Here is a 21,769-nt window from a genome sequence, read left to right as displayed (position 1 = left end):
TATAAACGGTTCAAAAACAGTTTTAATAAACGGTGACTCAATAATTCCAGGAATACTTTGGATGATTTAAACCTCTCGTCCCTGGTGGCTCGACCGGTAGAGCTGTCAGTTGCTGCCGCGCCCTCAGAGGACCACAGAACGGCCCGCAGTTCAGGGAGGAACTGAATTCATGAAATAATTCAGGGCTTTTAATCGATACTTCAAGCAGCCATCTTTTCTACACCATCTCACCGAAGTTGAGATTTTGTTTGGCACTAAAAAGCTGTCAGCAATCTATGCTTTCTTTATCTTATCCCGTCTCATTCGGTGCAAATAGTTCTTCCTGCAAACTGTTCCACGTTTGTACTTCTTTTTGAATGGAGTAAGTACACCGGGGGTGATTCCCTAAACCAGGCGGTCGGTGGCTTGTCCACAGCGTGTGACGTCATCACTCGGCCGAAGTTCAGCACCTTGGAGAGCGACAGCGGGAGACGTCTCCCACTCTGTCTGCTGCGGCTATCCTCGACACACCAGCCACCAAGCCGACGCCATAAACACGTTGTATTCATTTAACACCTTCGTGTTATTCAACGATGCAATTCTAATAATACTGTGTGTGAGAAAGAGACCGCAGACGACTCTTAACTGAACGGCTGATCAAAATAATGAAAGAGAAAGTAATTTGTACCTCAATCATGCGATGAAGTGCAAAAAAGAGAATCATGTGTCACAATATTAAATAAATGGTCAAATTAGGCGTACTACAAAAGCGTAGGATCAGGGACACACAAAGAAGGTTCCCCCCCTCTGTGCTGTTACCCGATCCCGCCACTGGGTGTCGCTCACAACACTGATTATGGGACTGCTGCTTGTATGCGCCGGGGCACAGGTAGTAGACAATAGTGAAGACAAGACAAAAGTGTATTTACTCCTATGTAATGTGCACGCTGAACAAAACTCAACACAATCCAGGATGAGCTAGAAAGGAGAGCAGACATAGGAGATGGGAGTGGAAGAAGAGAGAGGAAGGAGAGAGGAGGAACTAAGATGAGAGGATGGAGAGAGGAGCGATGACAAGACAAAAGTCACAGTACTCACACACACGGGGAGAATCTTGACATGTAATAACTGTGATCTTTGTCTTACACATGTTGGGTTGTTTGGACATTAGAAGTCATTGACTCATCAGCTGTTTTTCCATTTTTATTAACATCAGAAAAGTATTTTTACATTTTATTATGTTGTCATTCATGATTCCGAAGTCTAAACTAACAATAATGTTTAGATGATTATGAAACACATCAATCCTGAAACCATGGTATACATGACTGCAAACATTAATAATTGTATAGCAGTAAACCTTAAAAGACTGGAGAAAACAGACAATGAAGAATATAATGTTATCTAATAATTTAGAATGGGTTATCATTTATAATAGTCAGGGTTCACTTCCTCCTGAATTACTCCTTGTTACATGACAGCAGTAAGATATGAATACAGTTCTCTCAGATCTCACATGGTAGAGATTCTAATTCATGAAACAACATTAGTTGTTTTGGTCGTTTGATTAGTTTATTATTAAACAAAGGTCCTAGTCTGTTTGATTGACAGGTGAGATGATCATGGGGGCAGAGTTGTCACCTTCATAATCCCAGGAACATGGACAGAGGATTGGATAGAGAGGCTCAGTAAAGCTGCAGCCAGTAGCAGAGTAGATATGAACCCTGGCTTCCACATCATAGAAGGAGACCAGACCCTCATCATAATCAACAAACACCCCCACCTTCTGGAGCTCAGCTCTCAGAGGGAGACGGACAGAAGGGTCATCTCTAAATAACAACCAATCTTTGTAAGAGAAGAGAGCCAAGTAACCATTCTCAGGTGTCACTATGATCCGATCTTTTCTGTCTATGGACTCTCTGGCCACTCCTAACCACCACGCAGTCTTGTCTTTAACCTGGACCTCAAAGTAAAATCTCCCTGAGGAGAAGCTCTGCCTCGTTAGAACAAGTATCTTTTTTGTAAATCTCTTAGGGTTGTCTGGGAGGGCCTTCGCTACACCTCCATCATGTACTTGTTTCCCATCCTCAGACAGGATGAGCTCAGGATGAGCTGCATCAGGATCCAGAGTCACATCTACTTCATACTGCTGGACCCTCTTCAGTTCATCATCACGCAGCTTCTTCATCTCCATGTTCAGTGTCTCCTCCAGCTGATCCAGGGATCTCCTGAAGGTCCCTACGTATGACGGAGGACGGACCTCCACCGTCGTCCAATCCCTGGTGGGTGGAGGATCCTTCAGGGATCTGAAGGCCTGGAGGAAGTGGAGGTGGTCTTCAGTGTGTGAGAGCTGCTTCACCTCTGACCTTCTATTGGTCAGATCTTCTATTTCCTGCTCCAGCTCTTTGATGAGGTCTTCAGCTTGTTTCTCTGTGGATTTCAGTTTCTCTTTAACCATTTGGTTGAGGTCATCCTGGCACTTTTCAATGCAGCGCTTCAGAGCAGTGAGGACGTGCACACCATCGGCTATCTCTCTGTCTGCATCTGCTTTGCTGCGGTTAACTGTTTCTTTAATCTCCTGAATATTATTTAGTCTCTCCTGGATCATCTGCTGAACTTCAGCCTCTATCTTCCCCAGCTGGGCCATCTTCACTTCATATTCCTCCGTTAGACGTACAACAGGATGGGACCTGTGGTCTTTCACTCGGCAGAACAGACACACACACACCTGTTCAGTCTGGCAGAAGAGCTCCAGAAGTCGGTCGTGTTTCTTACACATCCTGTCTCCCAGACGGTCCATAGGCTCGACCAGCCGATGTGTCTTAAGAACTGGGAATCTTTGATGTGGCTCCAGGTGGGTTTGGCAGTAAGAGATAAAACACACTAGGCAGGACTTCACGGCCTTCAGCTGGGTCCCAGTGCAGACGTCACAGGGAACTTCTCCGGGTTTAACACAGAGCTGATATTTTACTCGTTTGGATGTTTGAAACTGAGCGGCCAGCTCTGATAAGAGGGTATTAATCCGTAAATCAGGTTTTCTTTTGAAAGCCTTGTTGCAAAGAGGGCACTTGAACTGGACTTTTTCATCCCAGGTCTTTGTAATACAGGTTTTGCAGAAGTTGTGTCCACATGGTGTGGAAACTGGACTGTTGTACACATCTAGACAGATGGAACATGAAAAGTTCTCTTCAGACCCGGATGTGTTAGCAGAGGCCATTCCTAGACACAGACGACAAGGTTTATGTATTGAGCAAGTCCCTTCTTTTTTTAATTCCCTAAGGAAGAGAGGTTTTAACTTCTCTGAGAGTTATGCTGCTTTACTCACCTTGTTGATGTTTCTGTCTGTCAGACTATTTGTTTCAAAATGTGTTTTCTTTTCCTCCTGAAAGAGAGAACTGCTTCCACTTCGGATTGACTTGGCTTCTGGGAATGTTACGTTTTGTTTCCTCATCAAGACGTCCTCTCCTCTCCTCCCCTAACACCTGGCTCCTCCCCTAACACCTAGCTCCTCCCCTAACACCTGGCTCCTCCCCTAACACCTGGCTCCTCCCCTAACACCTAGCTCCTCCCCTAACACCTGGCTCCTCCCCTAACACCTGGCTCCTCCCCTAACACCTGGCCCCGCCAACACGGATGCACAGTTCACTGACATTCATGCGCTGTTCTTTCAAATATATTTGAAAACAGAATATAGGACAAAGCACAGACAAAGAGACGGTGCAAACATGACCGGAGACATTGTGTTGATTTAATGGTGATTTGCCGCTCTAACTGGGATTGAGAGCTATTCAAAAACAATTGACTTGAATTGACTATTCACAAGGCTGGTATTTTCTCTACAGTCTTCTTAAAAACAACCCTTTCCCCGTGTGTCCAGGTTGTATGTGCTAGTATGGTTTGTGAGTTAATGTTGAGTTAATGCTGGTAGTTATATAAGGCTCATCCCTAACCTCATTAAACAGCTGCATCATGAGGCTCAGGGTAGGGCAGACGAACCAGACCAACAAGTTCCCAATTCAGAGACAACACAGTCAATGCCAGTGACAGAAAAACAAACCTAAATTGTGCCGTGGCAGTTAACAATGTCACATTATAACCGGCCTATTATGGGTAGCTTTTACGTACCAGGGACAAACAGTGTGAAAATCTGAAGTGATGGACAACTGGTTTAATAGTTTAGTTCTATTCGTTATTTAGGCTTATCAAGGTGTGATTGAGCAAAATAATTTTCCACTAATCCAATGCGGTCTTACATCATTTCAATACATGGATTTCCTTATATTCCTTTGAGCCAACTGAATGGGTGGAGTCTGCTTTCCCTCCTGGCTCCGTTGCCAAGCAGGTGACCAAAAGCCATGCACTCACCTTATAGTGACTGTCCAGCTGAATCAAGCTACAGAGTTATTACAGAACTAGCCAATTGAATACCTTTCTACCTGTGTTGTCTGGACAGCCAGAGGGAAATCATATCAACAACACACTACACACTCTCAATATCTTTCCACACACCCTATAGACATCTATGGACTTTCATTTATTGGACTGAGAGACCCCTGACTCTTACTCTTATCTGTGTGTATGGACTCTTAAATGTTGTGTAAATGTTTTTAGGTGCTGTTTTAATGTCTTTCTATGAGGATTGAAGAGATGTGTAATGCAGGACAAATTTCTGTGTAAACGGACATTGAAGTTTATCTAATGTAACCTAATCTAATAATAACTGGACCTGCTCTTTGTTACTCTTTCACTGCAGCCATTAGTTTGGTTCAACATGATGAGAAATGCAGTGTCTAAAGAACCCCGTCCAGAACCCGTCCACCCACCACTTAATCAAGCAGAATCATTTTTATTCCTTTCTAAACCAATCAAGCCTCGACAGAAAAGATGGGAGAATAAGAATCACATTTTGGATAATAGGGTTGTAGGAATAAAGTAACTTGCAGTTGAAGTTGTGAACTTTTTGAAGGAAAATCAAACATGCTGTTGGAGCTGGTCCAGACCATCAGAATGTAAAGAATGCATTCTGGCTGACGTCTGGCTGACACTCGTTTACCATTGAGAGGTGGGGCTTAATTGCAGATCAGGTATTCACTGTCTTTGAGGTGGAGCCAGAACATTTGATTGATGTAACCTGATAACCCAGAACTGCAAGTATCAGTTAACTAGTGCAGTAGTATGTGTTTAAAAGAGGGCCATTTGAGGCCACATTTACATACGTTTTTGAAAATGTTATGCATTGAAATTGAGATTTGGACCAGGTTGAATCTGTATGATGTAATCAAATAAGTTTCTGTATTTCCCTGTTATACACACAAACACAGCATGAAACCAGTCAGTCAGTCAGTCAGTCTGTCTCTCCCTCTCTCTCCCTCTCTCTCCCTCTCTCTCCCTCTCTCTCTCTCTCTCTCTCTCTCTCTCTCTCTCTCTCTCTCTCTCTCTCTCTCTCTCTCTCTCTCTCTCTCTCTCTCTCTCTCTCTCTCCCTCTCTCTCTTTTTATAAACGGTTCATAAACAGTTTTAATAAACGGTGACTCAACAGTTCCAGGAATCCTTTGGGTGATTTGAATCTCTCGTCCCTGGTGGCTCGACCGGTAGAGCTGGCAGTTGGTGCCGCGCCCTCAGAGAACCACAGAGCGGCCCGCAGTTCAGGGAGGAACTCAATTCATTAATTAACTCAGGACTTTTAACCGATACTTCAAGCAGCAATCTTTCCTATACCATTCACAGATCGGTTTCCATTACTTCTATTGAATGTCTCCATCTCCAGGTGGAACACCTTCTGGTTCAGGTATCACTTCTGATTGGCTGATAGGGTGACCCGGTCCTTCTGATTGGCTGATAGGGTGACCCGGTCCTTCTGATTGGCTGATAGGGTGACCCGGTCCTTCTGATTGGCTGACAGGGTGACCCGGTCATTCTGATTGGCTGATAGGCTGACCCGGTCCTTCTGATTGGCTGATAGGGTGACCCGGTCCTTCTGATTGGCTGATAGGCTGACCCGGTCCTTCTGATTGGCTGATAGGGTGACCCGGTCCCCTGCAGATTGGCTCTGGCGCCACACACCTGTCCTGGGCTTACTGAAGCTGAACTGAAGGGGCGTTCACGGGGAGCCGGCAGCCCTGGAGCCCCACGATTAACCAGGACTGTTGAGGGCCTCAGGGGCCCCTGCTTGGTTGGTGTGTTCAGACTCCTCGTCCACAGGACCCCCGATGTCCCCCCTGAGCAGCCCAGACCTGGGCCTTCATCTCACTGGACGCTCTGGATACAAACGTCTGCTAATGATCTCATTCTGAGTTATGGTTTGGCTAACATGATCTTCTATAGTTGGAGGTGAGAGACGGTCGAGGAACCAGACGGCGAGTCTTGTTTTTAATGACGTTGAGATTTGGTTTGGCGCTAAAAAGCCGTCAACAATTCTACGCTTTCTTCATCTGATCCCGTCTCATTCGGTGCAAATAGTTCTTCCTGTAAAGTGTTCCACGTTTGTACGTCTTTTAAATGGAGTAAGTACACCGGGGGTGATTCCCTAAACCAGGCGGTCGGTGGCTTGTCCGATTCGTGTGACGTCATCACTCGGCCGAAGTTCAGCACCTTGGAGAGCGACAGCGGAAGACGTCTCCCACGCGTTGTTGTATTCATTTAACACCTTCATATTATTCAACGATGCGATTCTATTAATACTGTGTGTGAGAAAGAGACCGCAGACGACTCTTGCCTGAACGGCTGATCAAAAAAATGAATGAAAGTAATTTGTACCTTAATCATGCGATGGAGTGCAAAAAAGAGAATCATGTGTCACAATATTAAATAAATGGTTAAATTAGGCGTACTACAAAAGCGTAGGATCAGGGGCACACAAAGAAGGTTCCGCCCCTCTGTGCTGATACCCGCTCCCGCCACTGGGTGTCGCTCACAACACTGATTATGGGACTGTTGCTTCCATGCGCCGGGGCACGTAGACAATAGTGAAGACAAGATCAACGTGTATTTACTCATATGTAATGTGCACGCTGAACAATACTCAACACAATCCTGGATGAGCTAGAAAGGAGAGCAGACATAGGAGATAGGAGCGGAAGAAGAGAGAGGAAGGAGAGAGGAGGAACTAAGATGAGAGGATGGAGAGAGGAGTGATGACAAGACAAAGTCACAGTACTCACGCACACGGGGAGAATCTTGACATGTAGTAACTGTGATCTTTGTCTTACACATGTTGGGTTGTTGTATGGTGGACATTAAAAGTCATCGACTCATCAGCTGTTTTTTTATTTTTATTAACATCAGAAAAGTATTTTTACATTTGATTATGTTGTCATTCATGATTCCGAAGTATAAACTAACAATAATTTTGAGATGATTATGAAATACACATCAACCCTGAAACCTTGCTATACATGACTGCAACCATTAACAATTGTATAGCAGTAAACCTTAAAAGACTGGAGAAAACGGACAATGAAGAACATAATGTTATCTAATAATTTAGAATGGGTTATCATTTATAATAGTCAGGATTCACTTCCTACTGAATTACTCCTTGTTATATTGTGTATGTATCATGTACATTGCTTTTGTTTAACGATGTGTGGATGTTGTAATGGGCAGCCTGTAGCTGCCAGCTTAGCTCAATTACCTAGTAATAGGTACGTTACATGCACAGGCTGCCTATTAGCCTGCATGACGTTGTGCATGTTGCTACTAGTTAACAGGACTATTTGTGTTCAACGATCCCTCGTTTGTTCTATGCTTTCTTCATCTTATCCCGTCTCATTCGGTGCAAATAGTTCTTCCTGCCAAGTTTCCCACGAGGATGTAGACCGGGGGCGGTTCTGTCACGCCAAATTTGTACCGGGTGCCAAATTTGTACCGGGTGCGTCATCCATACGTAATCCATTCCAAACCTGCCTGGCAACAGATGATCGCGTCGTCCGTTGCCTGGCAACGGACGATCGCGTCGAATGACGTGATAGGTTCACGAACATTCGCGAACCTTCAAGCTCGTTCATTCGCACTTGTTCATTGAACGTGACAAGACCGATAACATTGACCGTGACAAGACAGATGACACTTACACTTCCAAATACATGACCAAATTTGATTAAACAATTAAATACAATACAAATATAAAGTAAAAACAAGTGTTATCTAGCGATTCGTTTTCTGTATTATGTTATTTCGTCTTTGGCAACATGAGCGCGAATGTTTTTTGAAACCCGCTTTAAACACTCAGTTTACTAGCTAAATTTGATTAAACAATTAAATACAATGCAAATATAAAGTAAAAACAAGTGTTATCTAGCGATCCGTTGTCTGTATTATGTTATTTTGTCTTTGGCAACATGAGCGCAAATGTTTTTTGAAACCTGCCCGGCAACGGACAACCCTTACGTAATCAGTTGTCCGTTACCTGGCAACGGACAACTGATGACGTGCCCGGTATAAATTTGGCACCCGGTCAGTTGTCTAAACCAGGCGGTCGGTGGCTTGTTCAAAGCGTGCGACGTCATCACTCGGCCGAAGTTCCCAGCAGACAGCATTCTGTCTGCTGCGGCTGTCCTCGACACACCAGCCGCCAAGCCAGCGCCATAAACACGTTGTATTCATTTAACACCTTCATGTTATTCAACGATGCAATTCTAATAATACTGTGTGTGAGAAAGAGACCGCAGACGACTCTTACCTGAACGGCTGATCAAAATAATGAAAGAAAGTAATTTGTACCTTCATCATGCGATGAAATGCAAAAAAGACTCATGTGTCACAATATTAAATAAATAGTCAAATTAAGTGGACTACAAAAGAGTAGGATTAGGGGCAAACAATACTTAACACAATCCTGGATGAGCTAGAAAGGAGAGCAGACATAGGAGATAGGATCGGAAGAAGAGAGAGGAAGGAGAGAGGAGAAACTAAGATGAGAGGATGGAGAGAGATGACAAGACAAAGTCACAGTACTCACACACATGGGGAGAATCTTGACATGTAGCAACTGTGATCTTTGTCTTACACATGTTGGGTTGTTGTATGGTGGACATTATAAGTCATTGACTCATCAGCTGTTTTTCTATTTTTATAAACATCAGAAAAGTATTTTTACATTTGATTATGTTGTCATTCATGATTACGACATATAAACTAACAATAATGTTTAGATGATTATGAAATACACATCAATCCTGAAACCACGCTATACATGACTGCAACCATTAACAATTGTACATCAGTAAACCTTAAAAGACTGGAGAAAACAGACAATGAAGAATATAATGTTATCTAGTAATTTAGAATGGGTTATCATTTATAATAGTCAGGGTTCACTTCCTACTGAATTACTCCTTGTTATATGACAGCAGTAAGACATGAATACAGTTCTCTCAGATCTCACATGGTAGAGATTCTAATTCAGGATACAACATTAGTTTTTTTTGTCGTTTGATTAATTAATTATCAGACAAATGTCCTAGTCTGTTTGATTGACAGGTGAGATGATCAGGGGGGCAGAGTTTATACCTTCATAATTATAGAAACCTGGACTGAGGAATGGATAGAGAGGCTCTGTAAAGCTGCAGCCAGTAGCAGAGTAGATATGAACCCTGGCTTCCACATCGTAGAAGGAGACCAGACCCTCATCATAATCAACAAACACCCCCACCTTCTGGAGCTCAGCTCTCAGAGGGAGACGGACAGAAGGGTCATCTTTAAATACCAACCCATCCTTGTTGGAGTAGAGAGTCCAGTAACCATTCTCGGGGATCTCTATGATCAGATCTTTACTGTTGATGGACTCTCTTGCCACTCCTACATACCACGCAGTCTTGTCTTTAACCTGAACCTCAAAGTAAAATCTCCCTGAGAAGCTCTGCATTGTGAGAACACATATACTCTTTGTAAATCTCTTAGGGTTGTCTCGGAGGACCTTCCTCACATCTCCCTCATGTACTTGTTTCCCATCCTCAGACAGGATGAGACAGGGATGAGCTGTATCAGGATCCAGAGTCACATCTACTTCATACTGCTGGACCCTCTTCAGTTCAGCATCACGCAGCTTCTTCATCTCCATGTTCAGTGTCTCCTCCAGCTGATCAAGGGATCTCCTCAAGGTCCCTACGTATGACGGAGGACGGACCTCCAGCGTGGTCCAGTCGCTGGTGGGTGGAGGATCCTTCAGGGATCTGAAGGCCTGGAGGAAGTAGAGGTGGTCTTCAGTGTGTGAGAGCTGCTTCACCTCTGAGCTTCTATTGGTCAGATCTTCTATTTCCTGCTCCAGCTCTTTGATGAGGTCTTCAGCTTGTTTCTCTGTGGATTTCAGTTTCTCTTTAACCATTTGGTTGAGGTCATCCTGGCACTTTTCAATGCAGCACTTCAGAGCAGTGAGGATGTGCACACCATCGGCTATCTCTCTGAATGCATCTGCTTTGCTGCGATTAACTGTGTCTTTAATCTCCTGAATATTATTTAGTCTCATCTGGATCATCTGCTGAACTTCAGCCTCTATCTTCCCCAGCTGGGCCGTCTTCACTTCATATTCCTCCGTTAGAGGTACAACAGGATGGGACCTGTGGTCTGTCTCTTTGCAGAACAGACACACACACACCTGTTCAGTCTGGCAAAAGAGCTCCGGAAGTCGGTCGTGTTTCTTACACATCCTGTCTTCCAGACGGTCCATAGGCTCGACCAGCCGATGTTTCTTCAGGACTGCGCCTCTCTGATGTGGCTCCAGGTGGGTTTGGCAGTAAGAGATAAGACACACTAGGCAGGACTTCACGGCCTTCAGCTGGGTCCCAGTACAGACGTCACAGGGAACTTCTCCGGGTTTAACACAGAGCTGATCTTTTACTCGTATGGCTGTTTGAAACTGAGCGGCCAGCCCTGATAAGAGGGTATTAATCCGTAAATCAGGTCTTGTGTTGAAAGCCATGTTGCAAAGAGGACATTTGTACTTGACTTGTTCATCCCAGAACTTTGTAATACAGGTTCTGCAGAAGTTGTGTCCACATGGTGTGGAAACTGGATTGTTGAACACATCGAGACAGATGGAGCATGAAAAGTTCTCTTCAGACCAGGAAGTGTTAGCAGAGGCCATTCCTAGACACAGACGACAGGGTTTATGGATTGAGCAAGCCCATTATGTTTTTAATTCCCTAAGGAAGAGAGGTTTTAACTGCTCTGAAAGTTGTGTTGCTTTACTCACCTTGTTGTTGTTTCTGTCTGTCAGACTACTTGTTTCAAAATTTGATTTATTTTCCTCCCGAAAGTGAGAACTTCTTCCACGTCGGATTGACTTGGCTTCTGGGAATGTTCCGTTTTGTTTCCTGATCGAGACGTCCTCTCCTCTCCTCCCCTAACACCTGGCTCCTCCCCTAACACCAAGCTCCTCCCCTAACCCCTGGCCCCGCCAACACGGATGCACAGTTCACTGACATTCATGCGCTGTTCTTTTCAAAAATATGTATTATTATTCCTTTCTAAACCAATCAAGCCTTCACAGAAAAGCTGGGAGAAAAAGAATCATAGTTTGGATGATAGGGTTGTAGGAATAAAGTAACTTGCAGTTGAAGAAGTGAACTTGAAGTTTTGAAGGAAAACCAAACATGCTGTTGGAGCTGTTCCGGCTGCATTCTGGCTGACGTCTGGCTGACACTCGTTTTCCATTGAGACGTGGGGCTTGATTGTAGATCAGGTATTCTTCGTCTTTGAGGTGGAGCCAGAACATTTGATTGATGTAACCTGATAACCCAGAACTCCAAGTATCAGTTAACGAGTGCAGTACTATGTGTTTAAAAGAGGGCCATTTGAGGCCATATTTACATACGTTTTTAAAATGTTATGCATTTAAGTTGAGATTTGGACCAGGATGAATCCACATCACTACTATGTAACCCACTGCATCACCTTTCATGAAATCAAACAACGAAAAACAAGAAGAAATGTTACGTGTTTCGTTGCCATATTTTGTCATCAAATAAGGTTATTTATTGCCCTGTTGTACACACAAACACAGCATGAAACCAGTCAGTCAGTCAGTCAGTCAGACTCTCTCTCCCTCTCTCTCTCTCTCTCTCTCTCTCAAATTCAAACTGCTTCATTAGCATGACAGTATTTGAATACAGTATCGCCAAAGCATATTCAAGTTATGCAAGAATAATTGTACAAATAACAGATAGTAATACTAATAATAATAATACTACTAATAATAATAACAATAACAACAATAGCAATAGCAACAACAATATTAAAATAAATAAAAAGTCGGACTGAATCTCTCAGGTTATGACATTTCAGGAGATGTTTTGCTGCCAGGGCAGCAGACAGACCTTCACCAAGAAGAATTGCAATTTTGTCCTTCTGTTCCATGTCTGTAGGATCCGGAATATAGGTTTGTAATTTGGTGAAGTACATCAGTCTTAAATGTCCTATTTTTCAGTGTTAAGGAAGTGCTCCTCTGTGTCAACCTCCTCTGCCTGACCGTGACCACACAGTCTGTGTTCCCTCGGCAGCCTGGTCTCTCTGTGTCCGCCTGTTTCCACTGCAAGATTGTGGTCACTGAGCCTGTACTTGGTCAGGATCTGTCCCTGCTTCACATCTCCGACAGAGACGAGATAGTCTCTCAATTCGTAATATCTGTTTAGGATCAGGTAGGAATTCATTCTACTTTGGTTTGAGGTTTGGTTTGTCCAATGTTCCAAATAGTCTTCTTTTGCTTGATTAATTATTTTGTTGACTCTAATTGGTGTATGGGAAGCAGTGATGGACTGAGCTTGATGTGTGTTAGTTAGCTTCAGCACCAGCTGGCACAGGGGACTCTTGTCAGGGTTCAGTTCCTGGGTTTCTTGTGCTTCAAAATGAAGTGTATTCTTGGGACTCTCTCTCTCTCTCTCTCTCTCTCTCTCTCTCTCTCTCTCTCTCTCTCTCTCTCTCTCTCTCTCTCTCTCTCTCTCTCTCTCTCTCTCTCTCTCTCTCTCTCTCTCTCTTTATAAACGGTTCATAAACAGTTTTAACAAACGGTGACTCAAATAATTCCAGGAATACTTTGGATGATTTGAATCTCTTGTCCCTGGTGGCTCGACCGGTAGAGCTGTCAGTTGGTGCCGCGCACTCAGAGAACCACAGAACGGCCCGAAGTTCAGGGAGGAACTGAATTCATGAATTAATACAGGACTTTAATCGATACTTCAAGCAGCCATCTTTTCTACAACATCTCAACGAAGTTGAGATTTTGTTTGGCACTAAAAAGCTGTCAACAATTATATGCTTTCTTTATCTTATCCCGTCTCATTCGGTGCAAATAGTTCTTCCTGCAAAGTGTCTCACATTTGTATTTTTTTTTTAATGGAGTATGTACACCGGGGGTGATTCCCTAAACTGGGCGGTCGGTGGATTGTCCAAAGCGTGTGACGTCATCACTCGGCCAAAGTTCAGCACCTTGGAGAGCGACAGCGGAAGACGTCTCCCACTCCGTCTGCTGCGGCCATCCTCGACACACCAGCCACCAAGCCAACGCCATAAACACATTGTATAAATGTAACACCTTCATGTTATTAACGATGCAATTCTAATAATACTGTGTGTGAGAAAGAGACCGCAGACGACTCTTTCCTGAACGGCTGATCAAAAAAATGAAAGAAAGAAAGTAATTTGTACCTTAATCATGCGATGAAATGTAAAAAAGAGAATCATGTGTCACAATATTAAATAAATAGTCAAATTAAGTGTACTACAAAAGAGTTGGATTAGGGGCCCACAAAGAAGGTTCGGCCCCTCTGTGCTGATACCCGCTCCCGCCACTGGGTGTCGCTCACAATACTGATTATGGGACTGCTGCTTGCATGCGCCAGGGTGCAGGTAGTAGACAATAGTAAAGACAAGTCAAACTGGTAATTACACATATGTAATGTTCATGAAAAACAATACTTAACACAATCCTGGATGAGCTAGAAAGGGTTAGACACACTAGGCAGGACTTCACGGCCTTCAGCTGGGTCCCAGTACAGAAGTCACAGGGAACTTCAGCTGGTTCAAAACAAAGCTGCTCTTTTACTCGTACGGACGTTCCAAATCGATCAACCATCTCTGAAAAGAGGATATTGACCTGTAGATCAGGTCTTGTGTCGAAAAGCATGTTGCAAACGGGACATTTGTACTTGACTTGTTCATCCCAGAACTTTGTAATACAGGTTCTGCAGAAGTTGTGTCCACATGGTGTGGAAACTGGATTGTTGAACACATCCAGACAGATGGAACATGAAAAGTTCTCTTCAGACTAGGAAGCATTGGCACGGGCCATTCCTAGACACAGACGACAAGGTTTATGTATTGAGCAATCCCATTATTTTTGTTATTCCTAACTGCAAAAGTGTTTACAACTTATCTCAAAAGTTGTGCTGCTTTACTCACCTTGTTGTTGTTTCTGTCCGTCGGACTATTTAATGCGTGTTATTATCTCCTGAAAGACAGAACTGCTTACACGTCGGTGTGCTTTAGGTTTCGTTTCCTCAACATGACGTCATCTCCCCTCCTCTCCTAACACCTGGCTCCGCCCCTTCGGCAAGTGAGTGCAGCACTACATTCATTCACTGTGTCGGCCTCTTCAAATGCGTTGATGTGCGTTCTCTTCTTTCTGGAGTTAAGAGAGAGCCGGTGCAGAACGAGAGACATGATTCGATGGTTATTTACAACTGGGATCATCGTTGTAGATCTATTCGGGTTTCCGGGGCTTCCCCGAATACTTTTTATCCAACCCCGATCCGATTTTCAACAGAAACAGGCAGAGAGCAAAGAGCTGTTCATTGGCCCTACGCTGCTGTAGGAACTCTCCCCGATGTGCACGCGCAAAATGCACACAAAAGCAGCAGAGCTGAGAGCAGCAGGCAGCGATACGGTCTGTTCAGTGGGGGATTTCCTTTTGCTTTTGGAAAGCTTGCTGCGTTTGAAGTACTAGTGCACCCCCTGCTGGTAAAAGTGGGTCTCACACGCACACGCACACACACACACACACACACACACACACACACACACACACACACACACACACACACACACACACACACACACACACACACACATTCCCTGTTACCTGTGTTTCCCTGTTACCATTTTCTTGTTCAAAGAAGAAGTGTAACATTCATTACACATTACAGCCTCGCCTCGACCCAAGGTTAGTAATGAGAAGAGGCGCCGTAAGGGGGGGGGGGGGGGGGGGGGGGGGGGTTGAGGTCAGACGATTTCAAGGGCCCAGCACTGACAGGGGCCCCTCAGAGCACACCACTATTGGTATTATTATCATACGAAGGTTAATGTTAGTCAACTGAAAATTATATTATAAACTAGTGTGGCTGCTTGTTGCAAAAGGTCTGTTGGAGATAATACGTGGCCTGGTGTGGGGGTGCCGTCCAGGAGAACCCCCAGAGTGTGTGTGGAGGTGTCTGGATTAACCTGGGCTCTCATTGGCCTCCCCCAGCACCAGCGTCCAATCAGACTCGTCCAGGGGAGGCGGCTTAAACCCGCCCTCCTCCACACACTCTCCCACAATAAATCAACACGTTTAATTGTATAATAGATATAATAATATGCCGTGCATACGAACAGTTCTGGGCTGCTCGTTATCTCAATTTGCATTTCAACGGCCACGTTGAAGACGGCTTTAGTTCGTATTTTTAAATCCTTGCAGGCAAATGCAGTCGGTGCAATATACAAATACAGAGGACTCTGCTCATGGAGTGCACTGGAACACTGGGTTGGAGAGCGAGAGAGAACTAAAGCCAGAGAGGACGAGAGAAGGAGAGAAAGAGCAAGCGAGACAGTGAGACGGAAAGGATTGAGTGGGAAGAGAATGCAGTGTTTATCCAGTGCTACGGAGCACAGAGGAAGAGAGAGCAGAGACAGAACAAGAGAGAGAGCTCAACAATGGTCTCGGTTCATCAAGGATAATGGGTGTGATGATAAGATATGATCACCTTAAACCATCTCGAAACTGCATCAATCCTGTAATGCATGGGTTTCTATAAAATGGTGATATGGCTACATGGCACAGGGATGAAAAATACCATCTTGACACGATCTGGAAAGCATTCCATCGCTATCCATCATGTGAATGCAAGTTTGAATTTTTCTTCTTCATAGCTGATCTATAAAGCTGATCTTCCAAGTTAGCAATAATCCAAATATAATCTCTTGGCTGTTCCATTTCAGAAATCTCTATTTCATACAAAACCTTAAATATTGAAATATGCATTCTAAATGTCAATCAGTGAAGAAATTATTTTTTTGAAACAGTTGAGACATTCAATAACGTATCAAAGGAAATTAAGTTGTTTTCTTTATTTCAAGAATTAAAGACATAGAAATAAAACATGACCAATATTTTATATAGTATTTATATAGCATATTCTCACAATCTCCACATTTCAATCAAAGGACTAATGCAACGTCAACCAGATCTGCTCATATGGATGTTCAATGATTATATTCTAAAGTAAATAAATTACTTCTACCTACGCTTTTACACGTTCAAGCTATTACAGCACTAATTCCATGGATATAGATCTTCCGTGAGTTTGTAAACAAAATGCAGAACTGGTTAGCTACCACAGACAAGCTCTGTGCTAAAGCATTCAGAATCTCCACTACGTATGACTACTTGGGATTCAGTAGTTGCATTCTCCAGCGAGACAAACCTAGTTTTTACAGGTTGGTTTCACTCTTGTTGTACTAAAGAAGCGCACCTTTTTCCCTCCTGTCGGACCTGCGGACAATAGATACAAGAAGGTTAATTAAAGTTGTGTAAAAGACAGAGAGCTCATTTCACTCCTTGTTCAGACTTCTAGGTGGAGCTTAGTACTTGAGAGATCTTTAATTTTTCCAGTTTTCCCAAAAAGGAAGCTTCAACCTCTTTTCTTCAACCTGTTTCAAACTTTTAATCATGTCAGACATTTAAAGAAGTTGAGTGAAAAATAAGATCTTATTTGAGAGTCCCTTGTACGTGTATTGTATGTCGCACACGTTGGTGCATGCTTGCAGATTAGAAGAAGGTTCAGCGATTTGGCTGATCGGGACCTGGTTATGGGTCTATAGACTGGACACCGACCTGTGAAACAGAGGAAGTTGAGATGTTCCCCACAAAAGCGTTGCCTCCATGTGGAACGTTCTGTGCTGGAAACGCCCCCACATGGGCTGGGCTCCTGTGAGGCCTCGTCCCACTGGGTGAAGTCCATTGGGTCACCGGACATCCAAAACCAAGAGCTTCCTAGAATAGACCTACAGACATGGAAAGAGTTTAAAGTGTTACCCGGGTGGAATGGCAGAGACAAATGTTGAACTTGGCTTATTTTAATGTTAATGTGTAGAAGACTAAGTGATCGGATGGACCGACAGATGATCATAAGGACAGACCTTTATGCTTAAAAGACACTTTAGGCTCAGTTATGGTTCCACTTCGACGCAACATAACGACCACGCAGACGCTTCGACGCAGTCGTGAACCTTTATGGTTCTGCGTCGGGTTTTAGTGAGCGGACCAATCACAGCCCTTGCTGCTAAGTCGCCTCGACGGAAGGTTCCACTTTTTGGGAGGCTCTTGAGGCGGAGGCAAGGACGTCATTGGTCAGTGAACCCCCTAGCGTTGCGTCAACGTGGACCCCATAACTGAGCCGTAAGGCCTGGCCAGTACCTGCGCAGGCCCACCCAGAGATGGCTGGTCAGTGTGAAGGGGGCGCGAGCCACCAGATCGTCGACTATCTCCTGCTCCGCCGGGCCCCTGAGAGTCAGCAGGTCCCAGTGATAGTCTCTGCAGTAGAACAGGGCGTCTGACCAGCACAGCCGCTTCCCCACCAGGGTGACGTTCATCCCCACCCCCGGAGTGCTGATGGAGGGGGGAGCCAACTCTAGGGGACCAAAAGACAGCGTTGGGGTGAGGGACCTCCACTCTTAGCCCTCTAAGTGTACAATAAGGTAGCTTTGAGCAAGACAATCCCTCCCTAATATTCTACTGAAGATCCCATATCATGCTTTTTTTAGGTTAATAATTGCATTTGGGGGTAGGCTACTACTAGAATAGGGTTACATGCATGTATGTTAGAAATACCTCATACTATTCTCACATTGTTTCATTTCTGCAAAACCGATTTCTGCGTTTCTCTCGGTGGGCGCGAAACTCCCCCTGGCTCAGACTTAGATTTTCTAGTTTAGCAGAAATAAAACATGCACACAGTACATACATCTGTGACGGCCACAGATGTATGTATGTATGTAGCCACACAATCTCAATGAAGGGAAAAGGCGAAAAAGCATGATATAGCCCCTTTAAGGCCTTTGGTAGACACAAACGTTAAAAAGCGTCATAGTGACACTCAATTAATCACTTGTGTTGGACGTTTAGAAACACTTTATTGACGGCAAAACTAAATCCTCAGACAGTTGACTACGCATTCATTTTTCTCCAAATAAAAAGGGATGGTCACAGTCAAATCTCAGCACACTTGAACTCCACTGATGTGAAGGGCTATCAGGTTTCTTCGACCATACATGTGAACACAGACAGCTTACACTTCTGCTCCGTCGGCCGTCATAAAAGTCATGTTTAGCATCAACACAAGTTGATGATGTAAGCAACAGGCTACATTGGAATTTGCCGGAACCTCTCGACCGACGCCATACAGTCGCTTTGCATAATATGAAACCGGGTTGGGTTCGCACACCACACGGGTATAACCGGAAACTGTGTTACCCTAACCAAATGTCGCACTCATACACCCATCCCCACACCAATGATGACTTTGATTGATAGAATGGGTTCCTACCTCCGTACACTTTGACCTCGCACAACGTCAAGGCTGTAGTGTTGAAGGGCTTGTAGAAGTTGACATACATTCCTTCCATTCCCCAGCAATGGACAGTCTGAGTCAAGCTGTCGGGGACATCGTGGATGATGGCACACCTGAGGGAGAGAGAATCAATCCCATTTTATCACTGCAACTGGAATAAGTCTGCCGTTTAGAGAAAACCGCGGTTAAGAAATGTAGATGCCAGACTCGGCCAACCAGTTTGCTCATACACAATGACAGTAGGCTACTTAAAAAGGATCATAAAGTGGCCGTGGGTCGTTTCCATGGGGATTACAGAATGAGTTTAAACAGGGGGTTGGCTTACACTCTAATAATAATAATAATAATAATACATTTAATTTGGAGGCGCCTTTCAAGACACCCAAGGTCACCTTACAGAGCATATAGTCATCATAAATCATATAAAAACCCTAACCCTAAACAAGACATTGTGGAAAAAATAAATAAATAAACATAATAAATGAAAAATAAATAAAACAAAAACAAGACAAAACAAAACAAACAAACAATCAAAACAGTGATCTGTTAGACGTTGTGTGCGAGTTTGAACAGTTGAGTTTTGAGTTGTGACTTGAAGGTTGTAATGGTATGGCACTCTAGGCTATTTAGTCATTTAAACTTTTATCCAAAGACACTTTATCCAACCCACTACATGTTGGCTGGGGGTCGAACCCAATTAGAGAGGAGGTGGGTATCGTGACTCACCTCGGGTTGTCGTTGCCGTTGTTGACCAGTGAATTGCCGATGTGTATTTCCACGCCGTCGAGCCGATCCCTTGCTACGTTTCTATTAGTGATCTCGATCACGGACACCCTGTACACACCGTCCAGCTGGAGCCTCCACCACGGATTGTCCATCTCCGAGGTGTGAGTGCAGCTGTCCGTCCCAGAGCTGCAGCTCCCATCGATGGCCCGTCCAGCGGTCCAGCCCGAAGCGGTGGAAGACTGAACGGCCGCGCCTCTCAGCGGCACGGCAATGCTGGATGCAGCTTGGGAGCGAGTGAGACCACAGAGCAGAGTTTAGTCCAGTTGCGTTCTACGGTTAAAAAAACGCATGACTTGTGTGTCTAGATAACTTGCTTCACGTGTAAATACCTGAACATCCTGGTGACTCCCGCAGGTGGATGAGAACGCCTGGTGCATGAGAAAATACATGATCGCTACATCAGGGATAAAACCAGGACAGGGTGTTCTGTGATTGGAAGGGAGGGGGGGGGGGGGGGGGGGGGGAGGTAAAGGTGCTTCAGCTAATACCAAAGGTACCATTACCAACCATGTGGATTACCTACCGATGAAACTGCAGATGAGACGACTGGACCCCATGGTAGACCTACTGCAGAAACAAAATCCTCAGTGACTAACTTATTGATGACGCTATTCTCTAGATACACATCCCCCGATCGAATAATCAGATCAAAGTGAAAAGAATAGATTGTTTAAATGTTACAATAACAACTTATTAATGATACTACTACTGTAATCCGTGGAGTTCAACCAATGAGGAGGTCGAGTCGAGTACAGAGGTGCTGGAGTTGTTGTAACTCCAGTTTGAAGATGATACTCACTAGCAGAGCTCCGCTGTCCTTCTGGGGTGTGTGAGCATTTACATCTATTGTCAGGGACAGATTTGCCTTCTCATTTTGCAAATACATCAGCCGACCGGCAGCTTATTTCGAGCATATTATATGAAAAACAGGTTTCCATGATTTTCATTGGGAGGTGTGGAATGGCAGTGCTTGGTGGGGAAATCAGTTGATCCGGTACGTCTAGGGGAGAAAAGGTCATGGAACGAACGCACGCAACGCACCACACTCACCGGTCCTGGCACACAGGCATCTAGATGAAACTCAACCAAACTGACTCTAAAAACAGCGCCGTGTGCAGCGCAGCAATAGAAAATAGTGTTGCATCTTCTGTCATGACAATGGGGCCTAGTAAAACCCAATATGCTCACAACAACGGGAATTATAGTTAAAAATACCCATTGTTGTGGCTGAGGCTTTCCTTATTCAAATCGCCATCATATTGGCTCATGTTCATAAAACTCAATTTAATTTCATTTGTGTAGATCTCAACCACAGTTACAAAAGGGTTTAACAGACAATATAGTTTTGACCCGTTTGATGCTAATTCTTCATCTGAAAAAAAAATGGTGCTATCATTTGTGAGATAAGATCTAATCCAGCGAAGAGCGGAACCTTTGATGCCAACATCGTGTTTGAGACGAGGTGGCACTGAGGTCGATCATCACCAGCATGTAGCTTTGATTTAGTTACTATTTAACAAATGATAATAATAATAATAATAATAATCCTTAGGATTTAAGCTGCGTCACACGCTCTAAGAAGGGCTGAACTGAGGTCAATGAGACGAAGGGAAATATACAAAGTGGGTACAAAACTAAATCTGTGGAATCCAAGCAAGTATGAAAGATATCGAAAATCAGTTTCAATATGCAATAAGATCAAAATATGATGAATTCTTTAAATGTTTGAACAATGGTTAAAGGTAAAAAAAATGAAAGATTTGTGTAGACTGAAGTTTGATGTCTCACAGGAATTGCATTGACTTCCATTATAAAATATAATAAAGAGATATTAAATTAAATATTTTAAAAAGTATAAAAGTAAGTCTTGATGTGAAAAATCATCTGAGGAAATTGGTTCCTAAATGTGTACAAAAAATAAAGCACTCAACACCTGATTTCCATGCTCTCCTCTCCCCTGAAATGCAAACCAACACCTTTCTATTTGGCTGAGGTCAAAAGTTTTTTTGCATACGTTCAGAAAATGTAGTTCTTACCTGACACAACTTAGTACAATTTTTGAGGAGTGGATCGATAGAGATTTTCCAATTTTGGTTGACGGCGTGATCATGTAACAAAAAAACATTAAATAAATGCAGCATCGTAGTGAATTCCCATACCCTTACATACGTTAAGTGGCTTGTTGAA

The 21,769-nt window shown here is 43.8% G+C and overlaps 3 protein-coding genes across 3 annotated transcripts; all 3 read right to left on the bottom strand.

Moving 5' to 3' along the window:
- Positions 1–1,184: 1,184 nt before the first annotated feature.
- Positions 1,185–3,196, bottom strand: LOC115543066 (E3 ubiquitin-protein ligase TRIM39-like). Its single transcript, XM_030355615.1, has one exon. The coding sequence runs from the start codon at positions 3,194–3,196 to the stop codon at positions 1,571–1,573; it is 1,626 nt and encodes a 541-aa protein (XP_030211475.1). The 3' UTR covers positions 1,185–1,570.
- A 6,242-nt stretch (positions 3,197–9,438) lies between these two features.
- Positions 9,439–11,067, bottom strand: LOC115543081 (E3 ubiquitin-protein ligase TRIM39-like). Its single transcript, XM_030355633.1, has one exon. It carries the CDS (start codon positions 11,059–11,061, stop codon positions 9,439–9,441), a length of 1,623 nt encoding a protein of 540 aa, XP_030211493.1. The 5' UTR covers positions 11,062–11,067.
- A 5,213-nt stretch (positions 11,068–16,280) lies between these two features.
- Positions 16,281–20,139, bottom strand: LOC115541778 (uncharacterized). Its single transcript, XM_030353617.1, has 7 exons — positions 20,106–20,139; positions 19,912–19,950; positions 19,523–19,805; positions 18,773–18,909; positions 17,644–17,857; positions 17,062–17,231; positions 16,281–16,719 (listed from the first exon to the last, which is right to left on the bottom strand). Exons 1-7 carry the CDS (start codon positions 20,137–20,139, stop codon positions 16,652–16,654), a joined length of 945 nt encoding a protein of 314 aa, XP_030209477.1. The 3' UTR covers positions 16,281–16,651.
- Between the last annotated feature and the right edge of the window lie 1,630 nt (positions 20,140–21,769).

This window comes from Gadus morhua, chromosome 4 (genome assembly GCF_902167405.1).
Source record: "Gadus morhua chromosome 4, gadMor3.0, whole genome shotgun sequence".
Classification (NCBI taxonomy): domain Eukaryota; kingdom Metazoa; phylum Chordata; class Actinopteri; order Gadiformes; family Gadidae; genus Gadus; species Gadus morhua.
Note: the sequence above shows the minus strand (reverse complement) of the source record. Positions and strands in the feature narration are given on the sequence as shown.

Bases quoted from the DNA above. Each gene is read 5' to 3' on its own strand.
- LOC115543066 (XM_030355615.1), bottom strand. From the start codon at position 3,196: ATGGCCTCTGCTAACACATCCGGGTCTGAAGAGAACTTTTCATGTTCC.
- LOC115543081 (XM_030355633.1), bottom strand. From the start codon at position 11,061: ATGGCCTCTGCTAACACTTCCTGGTCTGAAGAGAACTTTTCATGCTCC.
- LOC115541778 (XM_030353617.1), bottom strand. From the start codon at position 20,139: ATGGGGTCCAGTCGTCTCATCTGCAGTTTCATCG. The intron at 19,951-20,105 runs GTAGGTAATCCA...CTCATGCACCAG, and splicing joins TCTCATCTGCAGTTTCATCG to GCGTTCTCATCCACCTGCGG. The intron at 19,806-19,911 runs GTATTTACACGT...CTCGCTCCCAAG, and splicing joins GGAGTCACCAGGATGTTCAG to CTGCATCCAGCATTGCCGTG.